Source organism: Neltuma alba, unplaced genomic scaffold (assembly GCF_004799145.2).
Source record: "Neltuma alba isolate B1F8T4 unplaced genomic scaffold, ASM479914v2 tig00012057_pilon, whole genome shotgun sequence".
Taxonomy (NCBI): Eukaryota; Viridiplantae; Streptophyta; class Magnoliopsida; order Fabales; family Fabaceae; genus Neltuma; species Neltuma alba.
In genome coordinates this window covers 86,233-109,732 of record NW_021636621.1, presented here as the reverse complement: position 1 = coordinate 109,732, position 23,500 = coordinate 86,233, and the positions used below count along the sequence as shown (strand labels likewise).

General features: G+C 32.5%; 1 protein-coding gene across 3 annotated transcripts; it reads left to right on the top strand.

Moving 5' to 3' along the window:
• The first annotated feature begins 411 nt into the window (after nt 1-411).
• Nucleotides 412-4,337, top strand: LOC114721693 (ankyrin repeat-containing protein ITN1-like). Of its 3 annotated transcripts, XM_028907543.1 has the most exons (5): nt 412-463; nt 1,462-2,139; nt 2,758-3,323; nt 3,638-4,010; nt 4,107-4,337. In XM_028907543.1, exons 2-5 carry the CDS (start codon nt 1,545-1,547, stop codon nt 4,292-4,294), a joined length of 1,722 nt encoding a protein of 573 aa, XP_028763376.1. In that variant the 5' UTR covers nt 412-463; nt 1,462-1,544; the 3' UTR covers nt 4,295-4,337. The 3 variants fall into 3 exon arrangements, with proteins under 3 accessions (XP_028763376.1, XP_028763375.1, XP_028763374.1); XM_028907542.1 differs by having other exon boundaries at nt 2,761-3,323; nt 3,638-4,337; XM_028907541.1 differs by having other exon boundaries at nt 3,638-4,337.
• Nucleotides 4,338-23,500: the final 19,163 nt, after the last annotated feature.

Below are 23,500 nucleotides of genomic sequence, written 5' to 3'. Positions count from 1 at the left end.
TATTTTATTTGAATGGTCCAGATTTAAAATTTTTAATTAATTATTTTTAAATAGAATAAACTATTTTTTGAAAGAATGATAGTAAAGAGATCATCACTATTTTAAATTCTATACATATTAAAAAATATTTTGAATAAATAAAAATAAAAAAGAAATCAAATCTGAACTATCCAAATAAGATATGAACGGTTCAGATCTGATTAGCTTATGGTACTCATCAAATGTATGAGCATCGAAATTGGTTCCGAAACGTGTACGCAGAAATATTTTATTCATGTTCTCTCTCTTTATATACCCACTCCTCTCATCAACCCTCTCACTCTCAACCACTCCATACGCTTTACTCTTTCCTATTGCTCTCTCTCCCTCACTCATACTACTTCCACAAATTCATTTGAAGAAGTAGCATCAAAGGGTATCTGTTTCACCATTTTACAGGGTTATCCCCACGGCCACTTTTAAGGTACTTATAATATTACGTCCTTACAAAATAAGCTCATATGATCATTTTTTTAATTTTATGCATCATTTTTCGGTTTGTTGGGGGGTTTTCTGTCGTCTTTCTATATATCCATATCGCTGCTGGGAATAACCCATGATTTCTCTTTTTACTTGGTTTTGCTCTTACTTTGGTTTTAGTCAAGCATTTGGACGCTACCTTAAGTTCAAGTTAAAAACTTAAAAGCTGGGGGGCTTGGCAGTCTCAACCGAAAATGTAAATGTTGATTAGAACCGATTATATATATTGCCCCCACCTGGACAATATTTCTGCTAGAAACTTCACAATTTTTGGATCTAAATGCAAAGCAAACCCACAATAATGTTATGAGATTGGCCACAAATATGATGAATCCGGTTTTTGTTCTTTAGTGCTGAATCAACTCCTATATGGTTATTGGTCTCTGAGTACTGAGGCTTTGTTGTTTCTTAAGGTAGATTTTTATTAGATGGTTGATGCACTTTAACCCTTGACAATTGCTCCTTTAGATTTGCGTCTGATCTTAGATGGATAATTTTATGAGCACTTTTGTATGGTTATATCTTATATTCTTCTGCCTAATGTCGTGATATGCGGATAACATCTGATGAGGTATAACTATAGTCACATTGTGGTTTATAGTGTTTCATTTGACAATTACTTATTTGCTTAATAACTACAATATTTCGTAATTTTGTTTTTCTCGATGTGGATAACAAGTTATACGTTTTTTCTCAGATGTGATTTTTTTTAAATTATTATTCAAACAGATTTTTTTTTCGTTTTTTAATTCCCCACAAAACTTATTCTAAAGAACCATTTTATAAAATTGTTTTGAAAAACAAGAAACATAAACAAACATGCCAACGTACATTACTTATTTATAGTAGGAAGAAGCCTAATTTCATCTTTGAATTCTATTCCATCTACTTTTATATATGGTTGTTGGTCAAGGCTGACTTAATTTTACTTGATAATGCTAGCTCCAGCAAGATTGAAGCCACCAAAATCACATAAGTGGAACCTATTTGTGATCTCAACAACCGTACAATTTCAATTGATAGCCATGGAACCTGAATTTCACAAAGCTGCAATGCAAGGTAACATTGATGTCTTTAAAGGAAAGGGCAAGAAAATTAAGTCCATCCTAACCCCCAATAAAAATACAATCCTTCATCTACACTTCACAAACTATACTAACAATGTATCAGAGACATTTGTGAAAGAGGTTCTACGTGAGTGTCCTACGCTTGTTTTAAAGGCCAATGTGAAGGATGAAACCATACTTCATGTAGCAGCAAGGTATGGACATCATCAAATAGTGAAAACATTAGTTGATTTTGCTAAAGCTCTTCCTAAAGATATGGATGAAGTTGGAGCCGAGAAAAGACTCATAAGAGCAGTAAATGATAAGAAAGACACAGCCTTGCATGAAGCAGCTCGTTACGGTCATGTAGAAGTTGTGGACGTCATGATAAATGAAGAGCTAGACCACTCACATTTTGGTAAAAATGTTGGAGACGAAACTCCACTTTATATTGCTGTTGAGAGACGGTATTGGAACGTGGTGGATACAATATTGGATAAAAGTAATTCACCACAATATGATGGTCCTAATGGCAGAACTGCTTTGCATGCTGCAATTCTTCATGGTAGCAAAGGTATTTTATTGCATGATTTTGCCATTTCTCTCTGTTTTTTTATAACTCAGAATATCCTTAGGTCACTTTAAACTTAAGACTAATATTTGTCGAGTTAGGAGCATTAACGTTAAAACCCTCCTAAACAAGTGCGTTTCATAGGATTTAAACTTATGTTTTTCTCCTTATGAGGATGAGACCGCTTACCATCTTAACTAGCAGCTTGTTTGTTGCCATTTCTCTTTTATAGTCATCAAATTTTGATTTGTGTATCTAATATGTCTGATTTCCTAGGAATAATTTTGTTCACTAAAAAAATGAAGCAACAACTCGTATAGACCTTTTGAAATAATTTATCAAAATTGTTGCAGTCACTAAATAATAAATTTACATACAAATTACTAACAAGTTGTTAGTTGAGATGGTAAGCGATCTTATCCCAATAAGGAAGAGAACATGAGTTTGAATCCTGAAAAGCTCACTTATTGGGAAGGCTTTAATCTTAATACTCTTTGCTCAACAGAGATTAGTCTCAAGTTTAAAGTAACTTGAGAATATTTTGAGTTTATATAAAAAAAAAAAGTACATACAAATTAAGGTTTAATAGTTATGTTTTTAATTTGATGTTATTTATGGCAGAAGAAGTAGTGTCAAAGTTGTTGGCAAAAAACTCATCAGTAGTAAAAGAAGCAGATGAAAATGGTTGGGTGCCACTTCACTTGGCGGCACTTTACGCAACTTCAGATATGATAAGGGTGTTATTAGAGAATGACAGGAGCACAGCATACATGAGAGATAAGAAGGGAAGGACAGCTCTTCACTTTGCAGCACTTCATGAAGATTCATCTGTAATGAGAAAGCTATTAGAATTTTGTCCAGATTGTTGTGAATTGGTGGATGAAAAGGGCTCTAATGCTCTTCACTACACTGCAATGAGAGAAGACAATTACCTTTCTGGAGGACTAGAACAGATCATGCAAAATGCACCACAAATGAGCAACTTGTACAATGAGAAAAATGATGATGGAAACACACCTCTTCACCTCCTTGGCCGTCATGCTCCCAAATGGAAAAAGGATGCCAATCGTTATAATCATCCTTTTCTAGAACCACTTCCAAGAGTGGACAAAATGGCATTCAATAAATACAATCAAACTGCTCTCGATATTGCTATTGATGCTGTGCCTCCACATTTAGCTTCCAAGGTAACAATATATGAATTCATTCATTTATGTTGATATTCCAAATCTATCTTTTTGCTAAATACCATGGTACGGACTTATATATGTTGATTATGACCCCATTTGAAATGACACTTGAAATCACTTATAAATAAGTTTCACGTAAGTTGAGACAAAACTCTTGCACATATTGATATCTCATATTCTGTAAATCATAATTGAAAAGTTATTTATAAACTATTTCAAATAGGTCTTATTTGAAGTTGTTGTGGGCTGAATCCGGTTAGAAACAAAGATAACAATACCTTACATGTTGGATTGTTGGCTACGTGGTGCAGAACACAATGTTAATGAAATTGATAATTATTGGAGTAAAGTCAGGAAGACGGCTTTTGGATAGGCACCTTAGAGAGAAGAAACATGATTTTGTAGTTGGTGAAGAGAAGAAACAATATAAGGAAAATAATAGTGAAGATGATTCAGCTGAAATGGCAAGAAACTACTCAGTAGTGGCAACTTTAATCGCAGCAGTAACATTTGCAGCAGGATTCACAGTGCCTGGGGGAGAGATCCAAGATGGAGAAGATAAGGGCTCCCCCATATTAAAGGCAAATGCGGCTTTCATTGTGTTTTTTATAGCAAATAGTCTCTCATTCTTTTGCTCTACTGTAGCTGTTGGTGCCCTATTTTCGCTGCCACTTGTAAAATATAGTAAGTCAATGCTGCTGCAATGCTGTGAGATCTTAATTTGGATGGCATTATTTTTCATGATGGTTGCATTTATAACGGGCACATATTCTATGACGGGTCCCTCTCTTTTAGCTGCTATCTACATCTCTATCATGGCTGTTGGAGCCGTCATTGTCTGTTGTGCACTTTGCAGAATCGGTAGGTTTGAAGTGAGAAGCCAAAACAGTTGGTATAATCGATTGTATTTTGTTCCTGATTGCCGTTTTGAGAGAGCAAAAGAAGTTCAGCTCTCACATACTCTCTAATCATTGTACTTAGATGAGATGAAATCTGAGACGCTTTTTGTTTATTTTATCCTTTTTTTTCTTTCATTTTAATTTTGTCATAAAAATAGGGAGGCATCATTGCTGTACAACCCTAAATTACAAACAACATAAAGATGTGTTGCATTCATGAATTACAATTGGTCCATACAATCTAATATGTTTAATTTGAAAGACGGTTTTGGGAGATATATTATGAATTAAAATACAATTTTATATGTTGCCTGCTTAATACTAAGCATATTTAGTTTTGGCAACATTTAGCATGTAGGTCCCACAATGAAATTATTTTTAGAAAAATCAAATACTGGTTCAAAGTTCAAACCTTACACTAATCAAATATGGAAATGAAACCATACTATCATTGACTATTATATAAACAAAGAGAAGAAAATATTACCGGGCCAAGACTCGTATGACACCCAATAATACAAGAAATTAACACAAATAATAGGGCCAAAATGCAGTGGTCTGAAAACCCAAAGCATAACATCCCCTCATGGCATTAAAAACCGGAACGAACTAGCCAATACAGACTAGAAACCAACAAACTGGCTACTTGTCTGCTCCGATTATTGTATTAAATCAGAATAGATTTGAACTGGAGTGAACCGTTTTGGATCAGTGTGACTAGGACATAAACCAACTAACCCACTGGGTTCAATGGATTGCTCGAGTTATTTTTTTCATCCTCCTAACTGGGCATGATACCGTTATAAGGAGGGGGGAAAAAAGCTTGAAAGAAGACTGAAAGAGAGAGAGAGAGAGAGAGAGAAACGTTATAAGGAAGAACAAACCTTAAAAAGATAAAGAATAATGATGAAAAAAATTACCTAGCATGGAATAGATCAGATTTTGATGAAGAGGACAACAAAAAACCATTGATGAGAGGAAAATGAAATGCCGAGTAGGGCTACAGAGTAGAAGACGGAAGAAAGCGAAGTGAAGCTAAAAAGGAAGAAAAAGTAGAATTAAAGAGGGTGAAAAGGCATAGGGGATCAAAGGTTGCCTAGTTGCCTGAAAAGATGGAGTAGGTCTGTGCATTGGGAGAAAACAAAACTTTGAAAAAGTCATCTAGAAAAGCTCACAAATCACGGGTTTCCATACATAACTGAATCCATAGGTTTAAGACTAGTGCAAAAAAATTATATATATATATATATATATATCAGAATTTCTTTTTTATTTATTCCTATACGTTTTGATTTAATTTCTAACAGTTTTAAAGGTAATATAAAATCTATGTATATTATAGATTCTTCAAAATAAAAATCTTTAATGATATTAGTCTTTATTAATGAAAAAAGTTTAACAATCTGATCATATTAATATATATTGCCACCTATTTTTATTATTAATTAAAATTTACTTTTATATAATGTTTTATTCTCATTATTTTATCTAAAATATTTATTATATTATTAAAAATTATATTATTTTAATTATACTAGTTTGATTTCGGTTTGACCCATACTAAAAAGACCTAAGTTTTCAAAATTTGAGTGAATTGTGTTAGAAGTTTATAGAATTTGAAAATCTCGCTTCTAATATTCTAAAATATTTATTTAGGTGCATCCATTACTTTAAAATATTTTGTGGTTATCTTGTACTTCAAAATATTTTTTGAATGTATCCAACACCCTAAATTTGCTATTAAAAAATACTTTAAAATACTGTATATACATTTACTTAATAGGCTTTTTAGGAGTTAACAATGAGTTTAAAATTGCACCTAAAAAATGCTTTAATGACAATATTATTCGTAAAAAAATGACACTTAAGGGCAAAATATTGAATTACAAAATACTTCAAAACATTAAACACATCCAGAAATATATTTTAGGACATTAGATGAACTACAAAATACTTTAAAATATTAGATACGTTTAAAAAAAATACTATTGGATGAAACTTAAATCATTTTAATATATCTTTTATATTTTTTGGTGACTTACTCAAACTCGCAAGGTATTCTTCAAATGAAAGAATTTGAATCCTAACAATTACTTATTTACGTAATTCGAGTTTGATAAATTTTTGAGTCATGCACTATCTAGACAACCTAAAGCAAGGTTGATTTAATAACGAATCCGATTTCTCTATTTAGTTAAGTTGCAATCACAATCTTATTTTTAAATGATTCGGGTCAAAGAAAGGAGCTGACGTTCAATTAGCTAATAAGTCGTGTTTGGCAAAAATTTAAAACACATTTTTGAACAAGTTTAAATAAATAATCCAATTTGTCTGCCCCCCACAAAACATATCAGAAAAATTATGTGTTCCAGCATTGCTTGTTTTTGGCTCTTTCATTAAATTGGCATAATTAATCAAGAGGGGAACTTAATCCCAGGTTCTAATATGAGCAGGACACACATCTATGAGAAAAGAAGCTCGTTAATCCCATCTTTGCTAAAGAATCAGCCACTCTATTTTGCTCTCTCCTTACATGCTGAACTTGTAACACCCAAGAAGATTCCATCATGTTTCGAATCTGAGAAAGCATCAAGCTATAGATTTGTTGTTTATCCTTTGATAGCAGCATGTCAATTAGAATATTACCATTTGATACAAGAATTATTTTCTTGAATACTAAATCCCAAGACAATCTTATCGGGCTATGGGCTTAGATAGGCCCAATTTGAAAAACAAAGCCCAATTTGAAAAACAAAGTTATGATTGTGCGATTAGTTGAATGAATTGAATGCAATATTTTAAAGGGTTAACACTTTAAAATATTTTGTCAAGTACAGTATCTTAAAATATTTTATAATGAATCTAATATTCTAAAACATGTTTTTAAGTGCATCCAGTATCTCAAAATATATTGTGATGTAATTTTGCTCTTAAAGTATTTATTTTTTTCAAAATTAGTTGTGCTTTTAAAGTATTATTTCATGAGTAGCTTTGGTGCCATCACTAACTCCTCAAAAAGTTCGTTAAATAAATGTATATTAAGAACTATAAAGTATTTTTTAGGACACTGGATATACTTTAAAAAAAGAATTTAAGATATTGAACATACCACAAAATATTTAAAGGCAGTGGGCACACTTGAAAAAAAATACTTAATGGTACCAGATGTATTAAAAAATATTTTAGAGTATTGAACATATCTGGCAAAATACTTCGTGGTGTTGGATACATCTTAGCCTATTTTAAAAGCTGAATAGCATGTAGAGCTAGGAAAAATAGCTGTTCATGATTTCTATGATCCAACACTGATAGCTGAATAGGCGTACGTGGTTTTTTTTTTAAAAAAAGGGGAGATATTTCTTTAATCTGGATAAAGCAGCAGGGTCATTATTATTATATTTTACTCGTAGTAAAAATATAACAGTATTCTAAAAAGATAATAATTGCAACGGTGTGCTAAAAGCATGATAGATGCAAAGAGCAACAGTCAGAAAAGGAAAATACTCCCAAGGCAGTCGCATTGAGTAGCCAACAATGGTCACAGAGGCCAGAGAGAAGAAGAGTCTTTGAAAATTACAGAATTTCGCCCACGTTACAATGCCTTCACCCCCGCTGAATATCTCTCGGCAGAATTGCAATCTGATCCTAGGAAAAGAATTTAATTATTCTAAAATTTGTTGGCAATCAAGGAGTGTGTAATAATAGGTTGGGTATTAAAATTAAAAAAAAAAAAGACAGATAGTCTATATTGTTCAGTTATCATTAAAATTTTTTGTCGAGACCTCATGGTCATTCTCCAATATTTGTGGCTACTCCAAAGCCCAACAGTCCATTTAGCGGCCCTTTTCTCATCCTTCCCATTAGTCTCTAAATGGGATCTGCGATCCATATGATTATTGGGCCTATTCATGCCACTTGGCAAAAAAACATAAAATTCTTACTTGGAATCAATCTCAGTAAATTGTTACAAATTATTATTAACTTTTTTTTAAAAAAATACTCATCCGATTCTTAATATAAAATTTATTTTATAATACAATTTGTATTACAACATAAATCTTATAATAAGAATTGGAAGAATACCAAACAGTGTCTAAATTCATATTTATCATTTTCACTACAAACTAAATTTTATACTCAACACCAAACATAGTACCATATATTCCACTATCTTTAATATAGAATATAGTTGAGGATAGGATTTTATTCTGAATATAAAAAATAATTTTATTTTATCTCTCATATTTATTATTTTTACTTCAAACTAATTTATTTAACTTATAAATTAATATATAATCTAATACTATATAGGAGTATTATAGGAAGAGATCATGCTCTATGTCTATATTATAATTAACTAATTTACCTTCATTTATTTAAATCAATCGAATAAATATTACATCAAACTTCAGAGAGAATAAGTATCAGTTGAAAGTTTACACCGTCAACTTGAACCCGCACCCTATTTGATAGGAACAACTGCCAAAGCACACAAATGATGTAATATAATGCGCATGTTAATATTTGTACTATCAGTGTAGTAAATGTCTAAATAAAAGAGTGATAAATTTCAGGCTAAAAAAATCAATGGATAATAAATAAGGAAATTTTACAAAAAATTGAAATCAAACATTTATTATTAATATCATGAATAAATTAATTTATTCTTAAAAACATGATATTTGAAGTTAGTTAAATAAAGGAGATGAAAAAGAAATATAAGAGAATATAAAAATACCTCACTAATAGAATATTGATACTAATGATAATTAGGGTTAATATAATTTTTGGTTTCTTAAGTTTGTCTTTATTTTAATTTTAATCTCTTAAATTTCAAACCGTAGGTTTCGATCCTTTAAGCAACAAAATGGTCTTATTTTTATTAGATTATAGGAATATTTTAAATAAAAAACTGAAAGGACTAAAACTTATATTTTAAAACTTGAGGAATAAAAATAAAAATAAAAAAATTTAAAGGATGAAAAATTACTACAAAGAATTTTCTACGTTGATTCAACGTGAGTTGCCCACCATAATCATCAAAGATGGGCCGAACTCATCAATGGCCGAACTTAAAAAAAAAAAAGAAAAACAGCAGCATGGTTTTAGGTTAAGTGAGTTTTTATACTCAAACCATTTAAGCTGAGCTGGTCAACGGTCAGCCCATTCAGACCTATATATACATATCTTATTATTTGAGATATGTTTTAACCATTTTGATAATTATATTTGCTTATTTTTTATTTAGCTAGTGTTTGCTTAAAATTGTTTTAATCCTTTATAAATTATATGATCTAACATGATGCAAAAATATCAATATATTTATACAATAATGGATTGTTTTTCTTTTAGAATTCATGATTAGAATTTGATTTGCTTTATTTTTGGTTATTTAGACATTAATTTAACCTTTGGTTTGCTAATATTTATCAATGCTAAAGCCTAATAATTGGGGAAAACATTAGATGTATATAGTAAATTCGAACTTTAATTATGTTGTCTTCTTGGAATAAGATTTAGACACTATGTAAGTTACTGAGTTTGTGCTAATGAAGTTATTATTTGCATAAATTACTAAGTCTTTCCCTTAATTTAGAAATGAATAATTTATGACCTATTTTCAAATATATATATATCTATATATATTAAAAGCCAAAAATAAATTATGAAAAATGTTTTAATCGTAAAATCATATAGGCTTGCCGCCCAATATTCAAAACAAACAACAACGAATAAATGATGCAAATATCTAAAAAATGGAAATTACGTAATTTCTCTCATTTCTTCTTGTGTTTTTTGAACTCTCCTTTTTTAAAAAAAAATTCTTTGAATTTCATAAAACTTTTATAATAAAACACCTTGAAAGATTAAATCCCAATTTCAGTTTGTCCCCTTGCACTTCCATTTTGTTCATTTCTTTGAATTCCATAAAACTACTATAATAGAAAAACTTTTAAAGATCATATCCCAACTAGGTCATTACATGGCCGAGTCAAATTTTGAACCTACGATCACCTCAATGACAAGAACCCTTATCATTCATGCTAATTAAGTTGATTGGCTCCTTTTTGTTTTGTTATTTTTTTTTCAAAATATTTTTAATCTTAGCAGAAGGAGCGGAAGATTATGATTTATGCTCAATTCAATGGTTTCCCATAATTACGAATTTATTGGCTCAGAAAAATTTGAAGCAACAACGGCTGCTTTTAACCATTTTGGTTTATGTTCTCCTCAAGTAATGTTTTGAGTTTCATGGATAGACAATTTCTGGTGATGGAGGTTTCAACCCATGTATATCTCCTCAGTTTGGATTAGTTGAGACATTTGGCTTCTGGATACCACTTGGTGTAATTTTTTCCCCCCCAAATTGAAACAAGTCATTGAGATTTCATGATTTCAAGTAAGATTATTGTTTTCCTTTTAATTTAATGATGGTTTCTAGTCTTTTTTTCTTAATGATGGCTTTGAATAATTCCAACAAAGCCAACTCTTTGTTGCGCCATTACCTCCATTGCAGGAATGTATTCACCTGATTTGACTTGGAAATGTTTGGATTTCTCAATAATATAAAAATGCGATTTGCATCTATCATTATGGGATTGAATTTCTCTTTGGCTATGTTTCCTTACAGTGTTATATCCTGCACATCGTCTCTAGTGATCCATTAATAACCCATTTAAAAAGTCTAAGATATTAAAAAAGGAAACTGTGACTGTGACCAAGACACCGAGCAGTTGCTGTCAGAGTCTTGTGCTTGTCTTCATCTGTGAAACCTCTCAGGGAGGACTAATATCCTCTAGTTGTGCCCAAAATTGAATTAAGAATTTGTGCAGATATATCTTGATGGTTTTTCCTCTCACTTTTGTATTCAGAAATTGCACCACCACATTTTAGTGGGCCTCAATCTCAGGCTCCCAATTTACACATAAGAACTTGACCATGGTAGTAGCGACGGGGTTAGGTCTAGTATAAGAGGCTAGTCTCCTACAGTGTGGTGAATCAAGCTAAGATTAGAATCTCTGCTAGGAGAGATACCTATGCTTATGCCCAACAGTGTTTCAAACATGGTTACCTTTAATACGAAGATACCTTTACCTATTAAAAAGAAAACTTGACCATATTAGTAGTATTGAATGGTTATACTTTGGAAGAAGTTTTTATCGAACAACCTCTTGGTTTTGAAGGTTTTAATTTTCCTAGTCATGTTTATAAACTGAAAAAGGCTTTATATAGTTTAAAACAAGCTCCTAGAGCTCGGTATGAACGGCTTAACAATTTCCTAATAGAAAAAGGTTTTGAAAGAGGCAAAGTAGACGCTATACTTTTCATCAAAAGAAGAAGAAAGGAACTTTTAATTGTTCAAATTTATGTGGATGATATTATATTCGGAGCTACTAATGAGGATCTTTGTCAAGAGTTTGCCAAGTTAATGCAGGGAGAGTTCGAGATGTCAATGATGGGAGAATTGAACTTCTTTCTAGGATTGCAAATCAAACAAAAGAGAAATGTCATATTCATATCCTAGACGAAGTATCTTAAGGAGCTACTTAAGAGATATGGATTAGAAAATGCTAAAGGTGTGAAGACTCCTATAAGCCCAAGCATCTCACTAAACACAGACGAGAAGGGCAAGAACGTGAATCTAACCAAGTATAGAGGAATGATAGGATCATTACTCTATTTAATAGCAAGCAGACCCGACATTCAATTCAGTGTGGGAATGTATGCAAGATACCAATTAGCTCCCAAGGAATCACATAAAGAAGCCGTCAAGAGAATTCTTAGATATCTTGTCAGAACATAAAATTTGGGAATCTGGTATCCGAATAAAGGAGTAGAATATCTAATGGGATACTCAGATACTGATCATGGAGGTTACAAGACAGACAGAAAGAGTACCAGTAGACAATGTCAATTCCTGGGAGGATGCCTTATCTCGTGGTCAAGCAAAAAGCATAATACTGTGGCAATATCCTCCACAGAATCAGAATATGTAGCCACTACTAGCTGTTGTGCCCAGATTCTATGGTTAAAGCAGCAACTACAAGATTTGGGAATCAACTTGAAGGAGATTCCAATTTTGTGTGACAACATGAGCACAATAAGCTTGTCCAAGAATCCAGTTCATCATGCCCGAACTAAGCAAATTGATGTTCGACATCACTTTATTCAGGACCATGTTCAAAAGAAAGATGTAAAAGTGGAATTCATCCCCACTGAATATGAAATAGCAGACACTTTTACGAAGCCCCTAGATCAATAGAAGTTTAATTACTTCAGAAGAGAATTGGGAATGGTAAATCACAATGAGTTGTAAGAAATCTCACGTTATCTCTCTAATTCAAGTCTTTAGAGTTAAAGTTTTAATGATTAAAAAACTAACTTAAGCATCAGAGTGCATAGAAATTTGTTTTGCAGGAAGCTTTATTTTTTCAAAGAAAAATAGAAGTGAACAGAGTATGGAATGATTGATGAAGACATCGATAATCATGCTGTAAGAAAGGGTTGATTTATCGATCAATTGATCAATAAATGAGGTATATGGGGCAAAAGAAAGAAGTTGGAAGGAATATTATCGATAAGCTGATTGATCATTCAATTATCGATCAACATATCAATCAATAGCAACGTAGAATCATGGTCAAGTCCAGCAAATGGGTAAGAATTATCGAAAAGCGGATCAATAAATTATTAATTGATCAAATGATCGATAAACCAGGCCAGGTACGCACTTTACTTAACATTTATCGATAACATGATCGATAATTCATTGTTTGATAACTTGATTGATAATTGTCTTCAGTGTTCTTGTGTGTTCTTCTTATTTATCGAACACGTGATCAATCACTCATTGATCAATAACTTGATTGATAAATTAAGTGTTTATAATGGTTAGATTTTGAAAAACCCCGTCAGTTATCACAACCCAGCTTGATAAAACTATTCTCCTGTTCTTGCATAACGATCTAAAATCTCACTGTTCCATTAAATTCCTCACCTCTTTCCACTCAAAATCACTCCTTAAACATCCTCAATCTCTATCGCACCCTTCAAACACTCTTTTCACTGATCAAACTCTTAGAATCCTTCGGTATATCAAAAATGGTGAGGGTTAAACAACCTGGAAGTGACCGAGAAGAAAACATGGAAAAGCTAACCCAGTCCAAAGAAGTTACTACTCCTACTACAAAAAGGAGATATAGACCCAAAGTGAGGTAAGAGCCTTCGAAAAAAAGGGAGTGCTTAAGATCAGAGAAAGCCAAGCTGAAGAACTGGGCAACCTACACTGTAGAGATGGTCTCCATGCTCAAAATCCAAATTGCCAGTTGTGACCGAAGAATCTGAAACAGAATCCGATAATGAAGCTTCAGTTCAGAAAGCTATGGAGGCTGCGTTATGAATTCATATTCCTAAACAACCGTGACACAAGAAACAGAGAATAGGGGAGGCGTGTCTCAACAGTCTACTGGCCAAGGTATACCTTTCGAAGCATCTGAATTCTTGGTTGGAAATTTAGATCAAGATGTAAGCTTGTTAAAGTTCAAAGCTGATTTTACAACTCGAAAATTCTGTCCTATGGTCTCGGTAGATTTGGACAATTTCAAAAAGAATGAGAAGATCAAATTAGATTTGAGTAGTCCTCTGGAACACTATTCTAACTAGCTGAGTATTGGTGGTGAATACTGTCTTGAAGTAGTCAACAGATTTTTATTGTAATATGGAATCTGTAGAAGAGTATGATGACCAAGATAATTTAGTGCATAATTATCTCACAACAAAACTCAGAGCCAAAACCATTACTCTTACTTCCGCCAAGATAAATGAACTTTTGGGAAATTCAAAATCTATCAGAGGAGGGGATATGAATGACATAAAAGCATATAAGATTTTGATGCATAGTGATAGCTACCCAGGAGAGCTGAACTTCCCACCGAAACAAATGTGTGATTATTACATAATAATCCACTACATTTATTTGACGAGCATGGTGAATAAGTCTGGCAGTTTTTCACATTTAAATCAGGATGACTACCTACTGTTAGCCAGGATGATCAGTGGAGAGAAAATCAATATTGGAGCCTTAATCTACAGTGAGATGAAGGATTTCACCCTCAATAAATCCAAATCCACACCCATCCCCTATCCTCAGCTAGTCACATACTTCCTCCAAGCACACAACATTGCACCATTCGAGCCTAGAGAAGTCAAAGTAAAAGTTCCTGCAATTGGAATTAACCAGCTTAATAAGATGAAGATTCTAGTGCCCTTTCGGTCTTCATAGAAATTGGCAAGAAAAGAGAAAGGCCAATGACAAGTGTTTTAAAGGGCCAAGATGAAGCTTAACCTTCTGCAAAACCTTCTTAAACCTCGAGCCCCTCATTTTATGGCAACACCATTTGCAATATATTCCAAACTGAGCTATAAGAGTTTGAGAAAAGACTATATGCCACGGCCAAAGACTATGGGGAAATTTCAGACAAGAAATTCGATAGACTCTCTAAGATATTAGATCTTCATTGTCAAACCAATGTAGTCTTGGAAAAAGAGGTCTCTCAGAGGTTAGATTATGTTGAAAGGGAGATCAGAGACCTAAAAGGGATGGTAGCCTCTCTCTGCAACAATTTCTCTGCACCAAGCACCGCTTTTAGCTTTGAAGATCTCTTATCTCACCCACCATCTCCTCCTCACCCTGAACTTGAACCACTTATATCATCTATACCCACTTCTCCCATTTCTACTTCACCATCTGTACCTTCCACATCTCCCACTCCTCCTCCTGCTACCCTAGCCATTATCACAGTTCCTTAGCCTATTCCTTCTCTATCTCTTCCACCCATCTCTCACGCTATCTCTCTACTCTCTTAGCTTCCCCCTCTTCCTATCTCAATCACCTTGCTTACTACTTCTACTTCTTCCCCACCTTCTGATGCTGACAAAAAGGGAGTGAAGGAATTTGTTTTGTTTAGTTCTTATTTTATTGTGTTTTTATGTTTTTCTATTATTTATGTTATGATTCATGTACTTCTGATATGTAATCTAAATTTTGGTGTTCAACTGTTATCAATTGTTCTGAAACATTATCAGTGGTTCATTTCTGCTAGTTTTTTGATATGTCGTAAGTCTTTGCTAATTTTGTGATACGATTTACATTGTTATATGATTAATCCTACACCTTTGTTTTGTCATCATCAAAAGGGGGAGAATGTTAGATTTAAGGTTTTGATGATAACAAATTAAGGAATCTGTGTTTTAGTAAGTTGATCGATCACCTGATTGATCAAGGGTTATCGATCACATGATAGATAAAATTCCTGTGTAAACAAATAACTTAACAGAAATGTTAATCAATGACTTGATAGATAAATCAATTTGTATTTGTTGATCGATCATTGTTAACACTGTTTTGTATAGAAGTCTGAAAAAAATTATCGATTAATTGATCGATAATCCAATGATCAAACAACTGACAGATAATGGAATACAATTTTTGGTAAGTATTTATCAATCACATTATCGATAAATAAGTCATCGATGAGAAGACAGAAAAATGGTAAAGTTTCCTACTCTCGTTGTATTTTGTCTTAATCACTATTTATCGATCACTTTATCGGTCACAGCTTTATCAATAACTTGTTCTGTCATTGCATAATAATTTATCTGTTTATCGATATTTTCCTTCTGTTTAAGTGTTTTGAAAAATACTTTATCGATCACTTGATCGATCAACGGTTTATCGATCAAATGATCGATCATTACCCTTTTACTGGTTTAAACTGTGTTAAGCATCTCTTCAATCACTTGATCGATCATTGATTCATTGATAAAATGATCGATCATCCATTCTTCTGAATGTCCTATTTTCATATAACGTGATCAATCAAACTTTTTCCTGGCATTTCAAAACTAAGTTTCTCAACTATATTTTTATCGATCACTTATCGATCAATCTTTAATCGATTACTTACTCGATCATTATAGGACTTGTGCTCTTTGTGAAAATCTTTGTTAAACTTTCTTTTTATCGATCAAATTTTCTATCATCCATTTATTGATAAAGTATTCGATCAATGTATCTTGAAAATCAAATTCTCTCTTGCTTATCTTTATCAATAACCTGATTAATCAAATATTTTTCGATCACTTATTCGATCAATGATCCAGTTCTTTCAATCACAAGAAGCTACGGTAAAAATCCAAAAATCTTCTGAATATTTCTCTTCGAGCTTTTCTCAGCCTTACTGTTTATCTTAATTCTCTATTTTAAGGGATTCAAAATCATAAGTGACCTTGAGCCTTTTCTCTAGATGATCTTTCTCAAGTCACTCTTTTCATTTATCGATCACTTGATCAATCGTGAGTTAATACATAACTTGGTTGATAAATATAGTTATCTGTTTCAAAATCTTTCATCTTAATTAATCGATAACGTAATCGATAAACCAGTTATTGATCATGACTTCGATCAAGATGTTTAGTTCATAGTTATTGGATCTGATGTTTGATTGCTTCTCCTCTCATCTACCATATGAATGTTATTATCATTTGATCAGTTATCCTCATGAGCTTCATTCTAAAAGAAAAACTTATTAGGTTGAAGTATTGATATAGAATCCAAAGCAAGCTTAATGGTTATTTAAGTAGCTTGTAACTTACTATGTTAGAAGCATTAATGGTGAATGTCGTTGCAACTAGAAAAACACGCAACTGAAACTCTCAATGGCTAGAAGCTCTTCTGTCTCATGGTTATTAAACTTCTCCAACTATAAAAGGCGTGAAGAAGCATTGAATGCGGGATTGAATACGCGAACTACCTTCTGCAAAAACTCCTACTATTGCATTCATTACTCTGTTTTTCTCTTTACTGAGCTTTAGTGTTTCACATTCATTTACTCTGTGAGAGAGACTGATACATCATCTTTAATCACTTTCTGAGTGTAACTCAAGAGTGTGGACTCTTGAGTGGAATTATAACCTTAGGGGTAGTAAGTAGGAGTGATTGAGAAAATCAATTCCTATACTGAGGCACGAAGAGCTCGGTTAATCTTGGACCATAGTGAAAATCTCAGAGGTGTGCTAAGGACTGGACGTAGGTCAAGTGGTTAATATTGAACTAGCATAAATCCGGTGTCCTTGATCTACGATGAAATCTTTCTAACTCTAAGCTCTATGTTTTTATTAATTTCATTGTTTCTATTCGGTTAAAATTTTTATAACTCACCCAATTCACCCCTCTCTTGGGTGAGACTACTACTAACATTTGGTCTCTTCAGTGAAGACTTAACAGTCTGAAGAGAGATCCATGGCAAGTTTTGGAGACAGTGTGCTACCCGAAGGATTTTCAACATCAAAGCCTCCTGGTTTCAACAGAGAAAACTACACCTTCTAAAAGATGAGGATGGAGATCTTCATCAAAGCTATCGAGTATGGTTTATGGGATGTGATCAAACATGGCAATTACGTTCCAATGAAAACAAGTTCGTCAGAGTTCGAGGGAGTTTGATGAAGAAGACAAAAGGCTAGTAAGGGGGAGTGATTAAGAAAATCAATTCTTGTACTGAGGCACCAAGAGCCTAGTTAATCTTGGGTCACAGTGAAAATCTCAGAGGTATTCTGAGGACTAGACGTAGGTCAAGTGGTTAAGATCGAACCAGTATAAATCCGGTGTCCTTGATCTGCAGTGAAATCTCTCTAATTCTAAGCTCTCTGTTTTTATTAATTTCATTGTTTCAATTGGGTTAAAATTTTTATAACTCACCTAATTCACCCCCTCTTGGGTGAGACTACCACTAACACTGTCAACTCTTGACTTAGCATTTTGACCAATTCAATGACTGGTCCGATCTTTAGTACCTTTTTTCAAAACAGTTAAAATTATGAATTCGACAACTTTTGGCATCAATTTTTTATTGTTGCTACTTAAAGTTATTTTTTATTTTGTTAGTGATAATTTTTTTGGAACTAAATTCCAGTTCTTTTTGAAATTTTCTTTGTTCAATAATTTAATCCAAATCTTTAATAATTTTTTAACTATTTAAGGCTCAATTCATTATATGGATAATGGAAATTCCAAGGCGAATAATATATTTTAAGCCTAACTAAAATTTTAATCTAATATTTTCTGACAGAATTCTTAAAATATTTTTTCACTTTATAGATCTTATACACATTGAAAATAATCTAGAAATTATTAAAATTGATTCAGCATAATCAGTTTTTGATCCTCAAATAGTTAAGTGGACTTCCACCTGCTCATCATGAATGAAGTCACATGCACCCAGACTTTCACACAAGTCTTCCACTTCATTGCTCCATTAGCATACTAATAAGTGGGACCCAACGGCACCTACGGCCTATGTTATTTGTGCTTTTCAATTCTAGTTGTTTTTTTTTTTCCAAAGAAGAATTGCAATGAAATTTTAAATAAAGAACATAATTATTAAAAAGTCATAATAACACCAAAACAATTTGTAATAAAAAATTTTAGAATAACAAATAACAACTGTTTAGTTATTATTAGGATTTATTAATAATTATTTTCTTTTCTTAAAATATTATTGTAATTCTCCCTTGTTTTTAAACCTTTTTAATATTGGTGTGAGAGATCACGCTAGTGCACATCTGGTCAGAGGGGAGTGAAAATTTTTTTTTTCAATTATATTTCTTGAAAAAATATAACCGTGCTCTAAATATCATTATTAGATCACAATCTCATGCTTAATATCTTGAGAAAAGTCCAAATCTCTAATTCTTGCTCCTCCAAACATGGCAATGGATTTTCCTAAATCTGAAATTCGTACATGCAACCCATATTATTGTTCATATTGTTCATCATCTATATATCACACGCCAGATTTCGGTTTCGGAACATTTTGGAAGGGAGCTCCATAACTGTGATTTTTTCAATTTTTTTAAAAAGAGATCATGTATTGAAAATATATTTTTTCAAAAAACTGAGTGATTTACCCAAAGAATAATTAATAATAGCAAGAATGAGAGGTTAGTTCCTAGTAATGTAAGTTAGGTCTAATAGAAGGAACTAATCCCTCAAAATATAGTAAATCAAAGTTCAAATAAAGTAAATAAATAAATGCATGAATAGACGCAACCACCCACTCACTTTGTGTTCTAAATTGATTGATGTGTTACGTGTTCAGAGATATCGCATAAAGCATAATGATGGCTTCCAAAAGGCACTCTCTTCTCTGTGTGGTTTTCTTTCTTTCTGTATTGCTTCTTGCAGCTGCAGCAACGGCAAGGAAACTTGATGGTGTTTCGAGTCTTCAAACGAACAATATTGGTGGGTCTGAACATTCTAGTGTCACATTATTGTAATAGGTTTAATATATATATATAACTTAATATTTTGTTAGTATACTGCAATTTATCCTTTTTATGAATTGGTTTGATTGACTTGCAGGTTTTAAAACTTCATAACTACTGTTATATGCATGTATAATGTTGTGTTGAACTATAAGTACATCATATCAGAAGAACCTCTACCAAAAATGGGTCATTTATGTTTTACATCTAATTCGCTTTGTTACGCTGATGAATTTGAGTGCGAATGCGACAAAACAATATATATACATATATATATATAAATATATATATTTATATGGTTATGGAGATGATTATTTATTAGACCCAATCGCTGTATTTCTTCTATTGCTTTTTACTATTCCAGTTGGCTTAGCTAATACTCCCTCAGCAACAATCACCATCCTCTTTTTTATCTCAAAATATAAGTACCATTTGCAAGCTATCTTAAACTTTTTAGCAAGTTTCTATTTTACCCCTATTGAAGATTTATTTTAATAGTTAATATACTTATTTTTTGTTTTCCCAAGCATCATTTCCTAATGAGAGAAATGCTTTGAAAATTATACTCTAACCTATTCTTTCTCCATCACATAGTCTTTCTCTTTCATAATTTTCTATATTATAATTTTTTAATTCTTTTTCTCATACTTTATCTCCCCTATAAATAAGAGTATTTTGGAGAAAAATTTCTAATTTTTACATATTTATTATTTTTAACCAATTTTAACTAACCTTTTTTCTATGTAATTTATTCTAAGATTGTTTATAAAAAGTGACAGCGGGAGTATTTGATTAATTGAGGTTTTCAGAAAAATTTCAAAATCAATCAATCACTGAAATATAAACACACGCGCACACATATATAACTATCTAAATAATGTGCTTATTCACTCTCTAAAGTCTTTTAACTTGTGCATGTTTGTTACTTTAACTTCTTACAGTTTTATGGACAGAGACTTGAAAGATGCTCTGTTAGGAGATCGTAACTACTACTTCTAGTTCTTAATATAAGAGCTAGTTTGACATTCTATTTGGTCTTAAATATAAGACTCCAAGTTACTTTTCTTTCATATTTATCCATTTTTCCTCAAAGTAGTTGCACATTTCATCAAATAATAATTCTAACTAATACACATGATTAACAAGGTTATTTTAGGAAAGACAACACTTATTTATTGTAAATAACTAACTTAATTAATTTTCTAATCTACTCAAATCAGTTAAACTAGCTCTTATATTAATGATTGGAGGTAGTATAATTTTGTTGGAGCAATCATCTCTTTATCATTATGATCCTTTTCTATTGTCAGTTATGCATACACACACACATATATATTTGGTTTAGTGATTTTCGGTTAGATTTTTTTCTTTGTTAAAAATGCAGATTTTGACGATCATCGTCATCATCAGTCATCACCATAGCTACAAATCACGAAGGGGCAATGAAAATGAGAACTACATAAGCCATTACCTGTCGTGAAGAAGCTTATTGTGGATATTACATGTAATGTGAGAAAGTAGAAACATTTGGATTTGAAGGAAAGAAAGCATGGAAGTGACATGTTATGTTAATGTTTGGATTACAATATCCCCTTGCCTGTTGTTCTTGTAGTTGCTTTCTATGTTATTTGCTTTTGGTTCTGTCTGTTCGTTTTATATCTTTGTTTTTAGGCTAAAGGCATTGTATTTGGAGTTCTATATTTAATGCATTTCTTGTTGACGAAAAAAAATGGATTATGATTGTTTGTAGTGTCAATGCCACGCCCGGGTATGGATAGAGCCCTTTTGTTTTTGTTTTTTTTTTGGGTTAAAAATTTGAGGGTCAAACACTAAGAATCTAAGATTACAAGTGGGACTAAACTCACAAACTCTTACTTATAAGGAAGCAAATCAATACTACTAGGCTACAAGCCCTTTGGCGTATGGGCAGAGCTTTATCTTCTTTCTTTTCATTCTCTCTCAGAGCTATGTGGATTTTTGAAGTCAGTTTAACTCATTTCATATTCTATAATTAGTAAGCAACCCCAAAATTTTTAATTTAATTACTATGATTACTATTTACTCGATGATCTTTTTAATTTTAGTAAAATTTGAAAAAATTATTAACTCTAAAAAAATCAAAATAGAGTGGTTCAAGTCTTTAATAAGAGCTCTTAATGGTCTCTACAATGTAAAAATTAAAACTAATTCAGTTCCTTAACCAATCATCCAAGAAAATCACGTCAATATGTACTATTCATTTGGTCACTTTGCACTCTCTAGATTATTTGTGCCATCTTTGGACTTTCATAACTCTCCATATACACATCCAATTTTAGCTAATTAGGACTTGTTTTAAAGTTATACATGAGTACATTAGAAGGGAAATTCAAACATCCTATATTTATACATTATAATGAGGAGTGAGTCATGCACAAGGCCAAGGCACCACATTTTGCAAGAATTACATGTTCAACCATAACCTAACCTCAAATAATCATGACAAGCAATCAAAAATGACAATCAACACATAATTGATGGGAAAAAATCCCATTAAAAAAACCTAGAAATTATTAAATTTCAAATTAAGATTGTTTCCTACACTTTAACAGGTTTTGACTACACTTGATTTTCAAATAACAACACATTTTGATAAGAATTCCTAATTTGGGATTTAATAATTTCCACATGTTCCTTTTGTGGGATTTACCCTTAATAAAATGCTTGAGAGTTGCATACACAATCTTTTCTTTTAAGCAATATAAAAAGCAAATCTAACTAACTAATCCACATGGGCTTTTACTGGAGGCAATTCTTATATCAGGATCTTAATGTTTATCACACACGAGCCTCTGAAGAATAAAACTCAAAATGCTAGTGAATTGGTACTACCTTGGTGGTATACTGAGTGCATGCTTTGCTAAACCATCCACGACTCCATTAACCTCTCTACAACAAATTGATGAAACTTGTAGGAAAATGGCCCAATTCACTCTTGGTGGATTAGACCTAAATCCATTTACATTGGGACTCTGATACAAATAATAGGATATTTGGTCTTTAATTGTGATTTTCACCCTTTTATATAAATTAAAAAAAGGGGAGGGAACGGTTAAGAGGTAATCGTGAGGAGGCAGTATGTTGTTTCAAAAAACTGAAGTTAATAAACTATCGAGGAATCAGTTTTGTCCACATCAGTTTCGGCTCCTCCCTCCTGTTCTCTCTTCTTCCTCCTCCCCAAGAGTGCATTTGCTATGAGTCTCCAGATCCGAGTTCAATACCATAAACGGACCTCTGTGTGGCTATCTGAGATTGTTAGACTCTCCAGGTAAGCCCAAAATCCATTATTGGCATCAGAGCATGGTTTTGTTCTTGACTATTTTCGTTGTATTCGTATGGTCTGTACATTGTAGAGTTTTTTTTTAATTCGTTTTGTCTTCTGAATTCTATTCCTGAGATATATATATGTGTTAGAATGTATTAGAAACACATATAAGAATGTTAGATTCAATGCACAATAGTATAGAACACTGGAAAGTAAAACCGCGAATGAGCATGAATAGGTTCAAAAATTGGGTCACTCAAAAATCAAGTTTCTAGGCCCCAAATCCTATCCTATTATGTAGATGATGAAAAAACAAAGAAAACAATATAAAATGAGTGAAAAATAGACACCAGATGGCAAAGATACGGAGGAGAGAAGTTTCCTGGTCCAACGGGTTTATCGGACCTGACCCGCTTGCAGAAACGGGTCAATACGACCCGGCTGGAGGTAGAAGACAACCTCTAGGGCCAAAACGACGTCGTTTTGGCCCTTCAGACAAAAAAAAAAACTGCAACAGAACTAAAAAAAAGGGAGGCGATCTATGGGTTTGCTTACTGGATCAGGTTGCTCTGAGCCCAACCCGGTCTAGTGCCAAAAAAAAATTTCAAGAAAAAATATATTTAATTATTAAAAAATTTTTTGGCCCAAAA

What these genes read in the sequence shown, in the direction of transcription:
- LOC114721693 (XM_028907541.1), top strand. Translation starts at nt 1,545, where the DNA reads ATGGAACCTGAATTTCACAAAGCTGCAATGCAAGGTAACATTGATGTC. An exon ending in AATTCTTCATGGTAGCAAAG is followed by an intron (nt 2,140 to 2,757) that starts GTATTTTATTGC and finishes TATTTATGGCAG; the next exon opens with AAGAAGTAGTGTCAAAGTTG. An exon ending in CTCCACATTTAGCTTCCAAG is followed by an intron (nt 3,324 to 3,637) that starts GTAACAATATAT and finishes TACGTGGTGCAG; the next exon opens with AACACAATGTTAATGAAATT.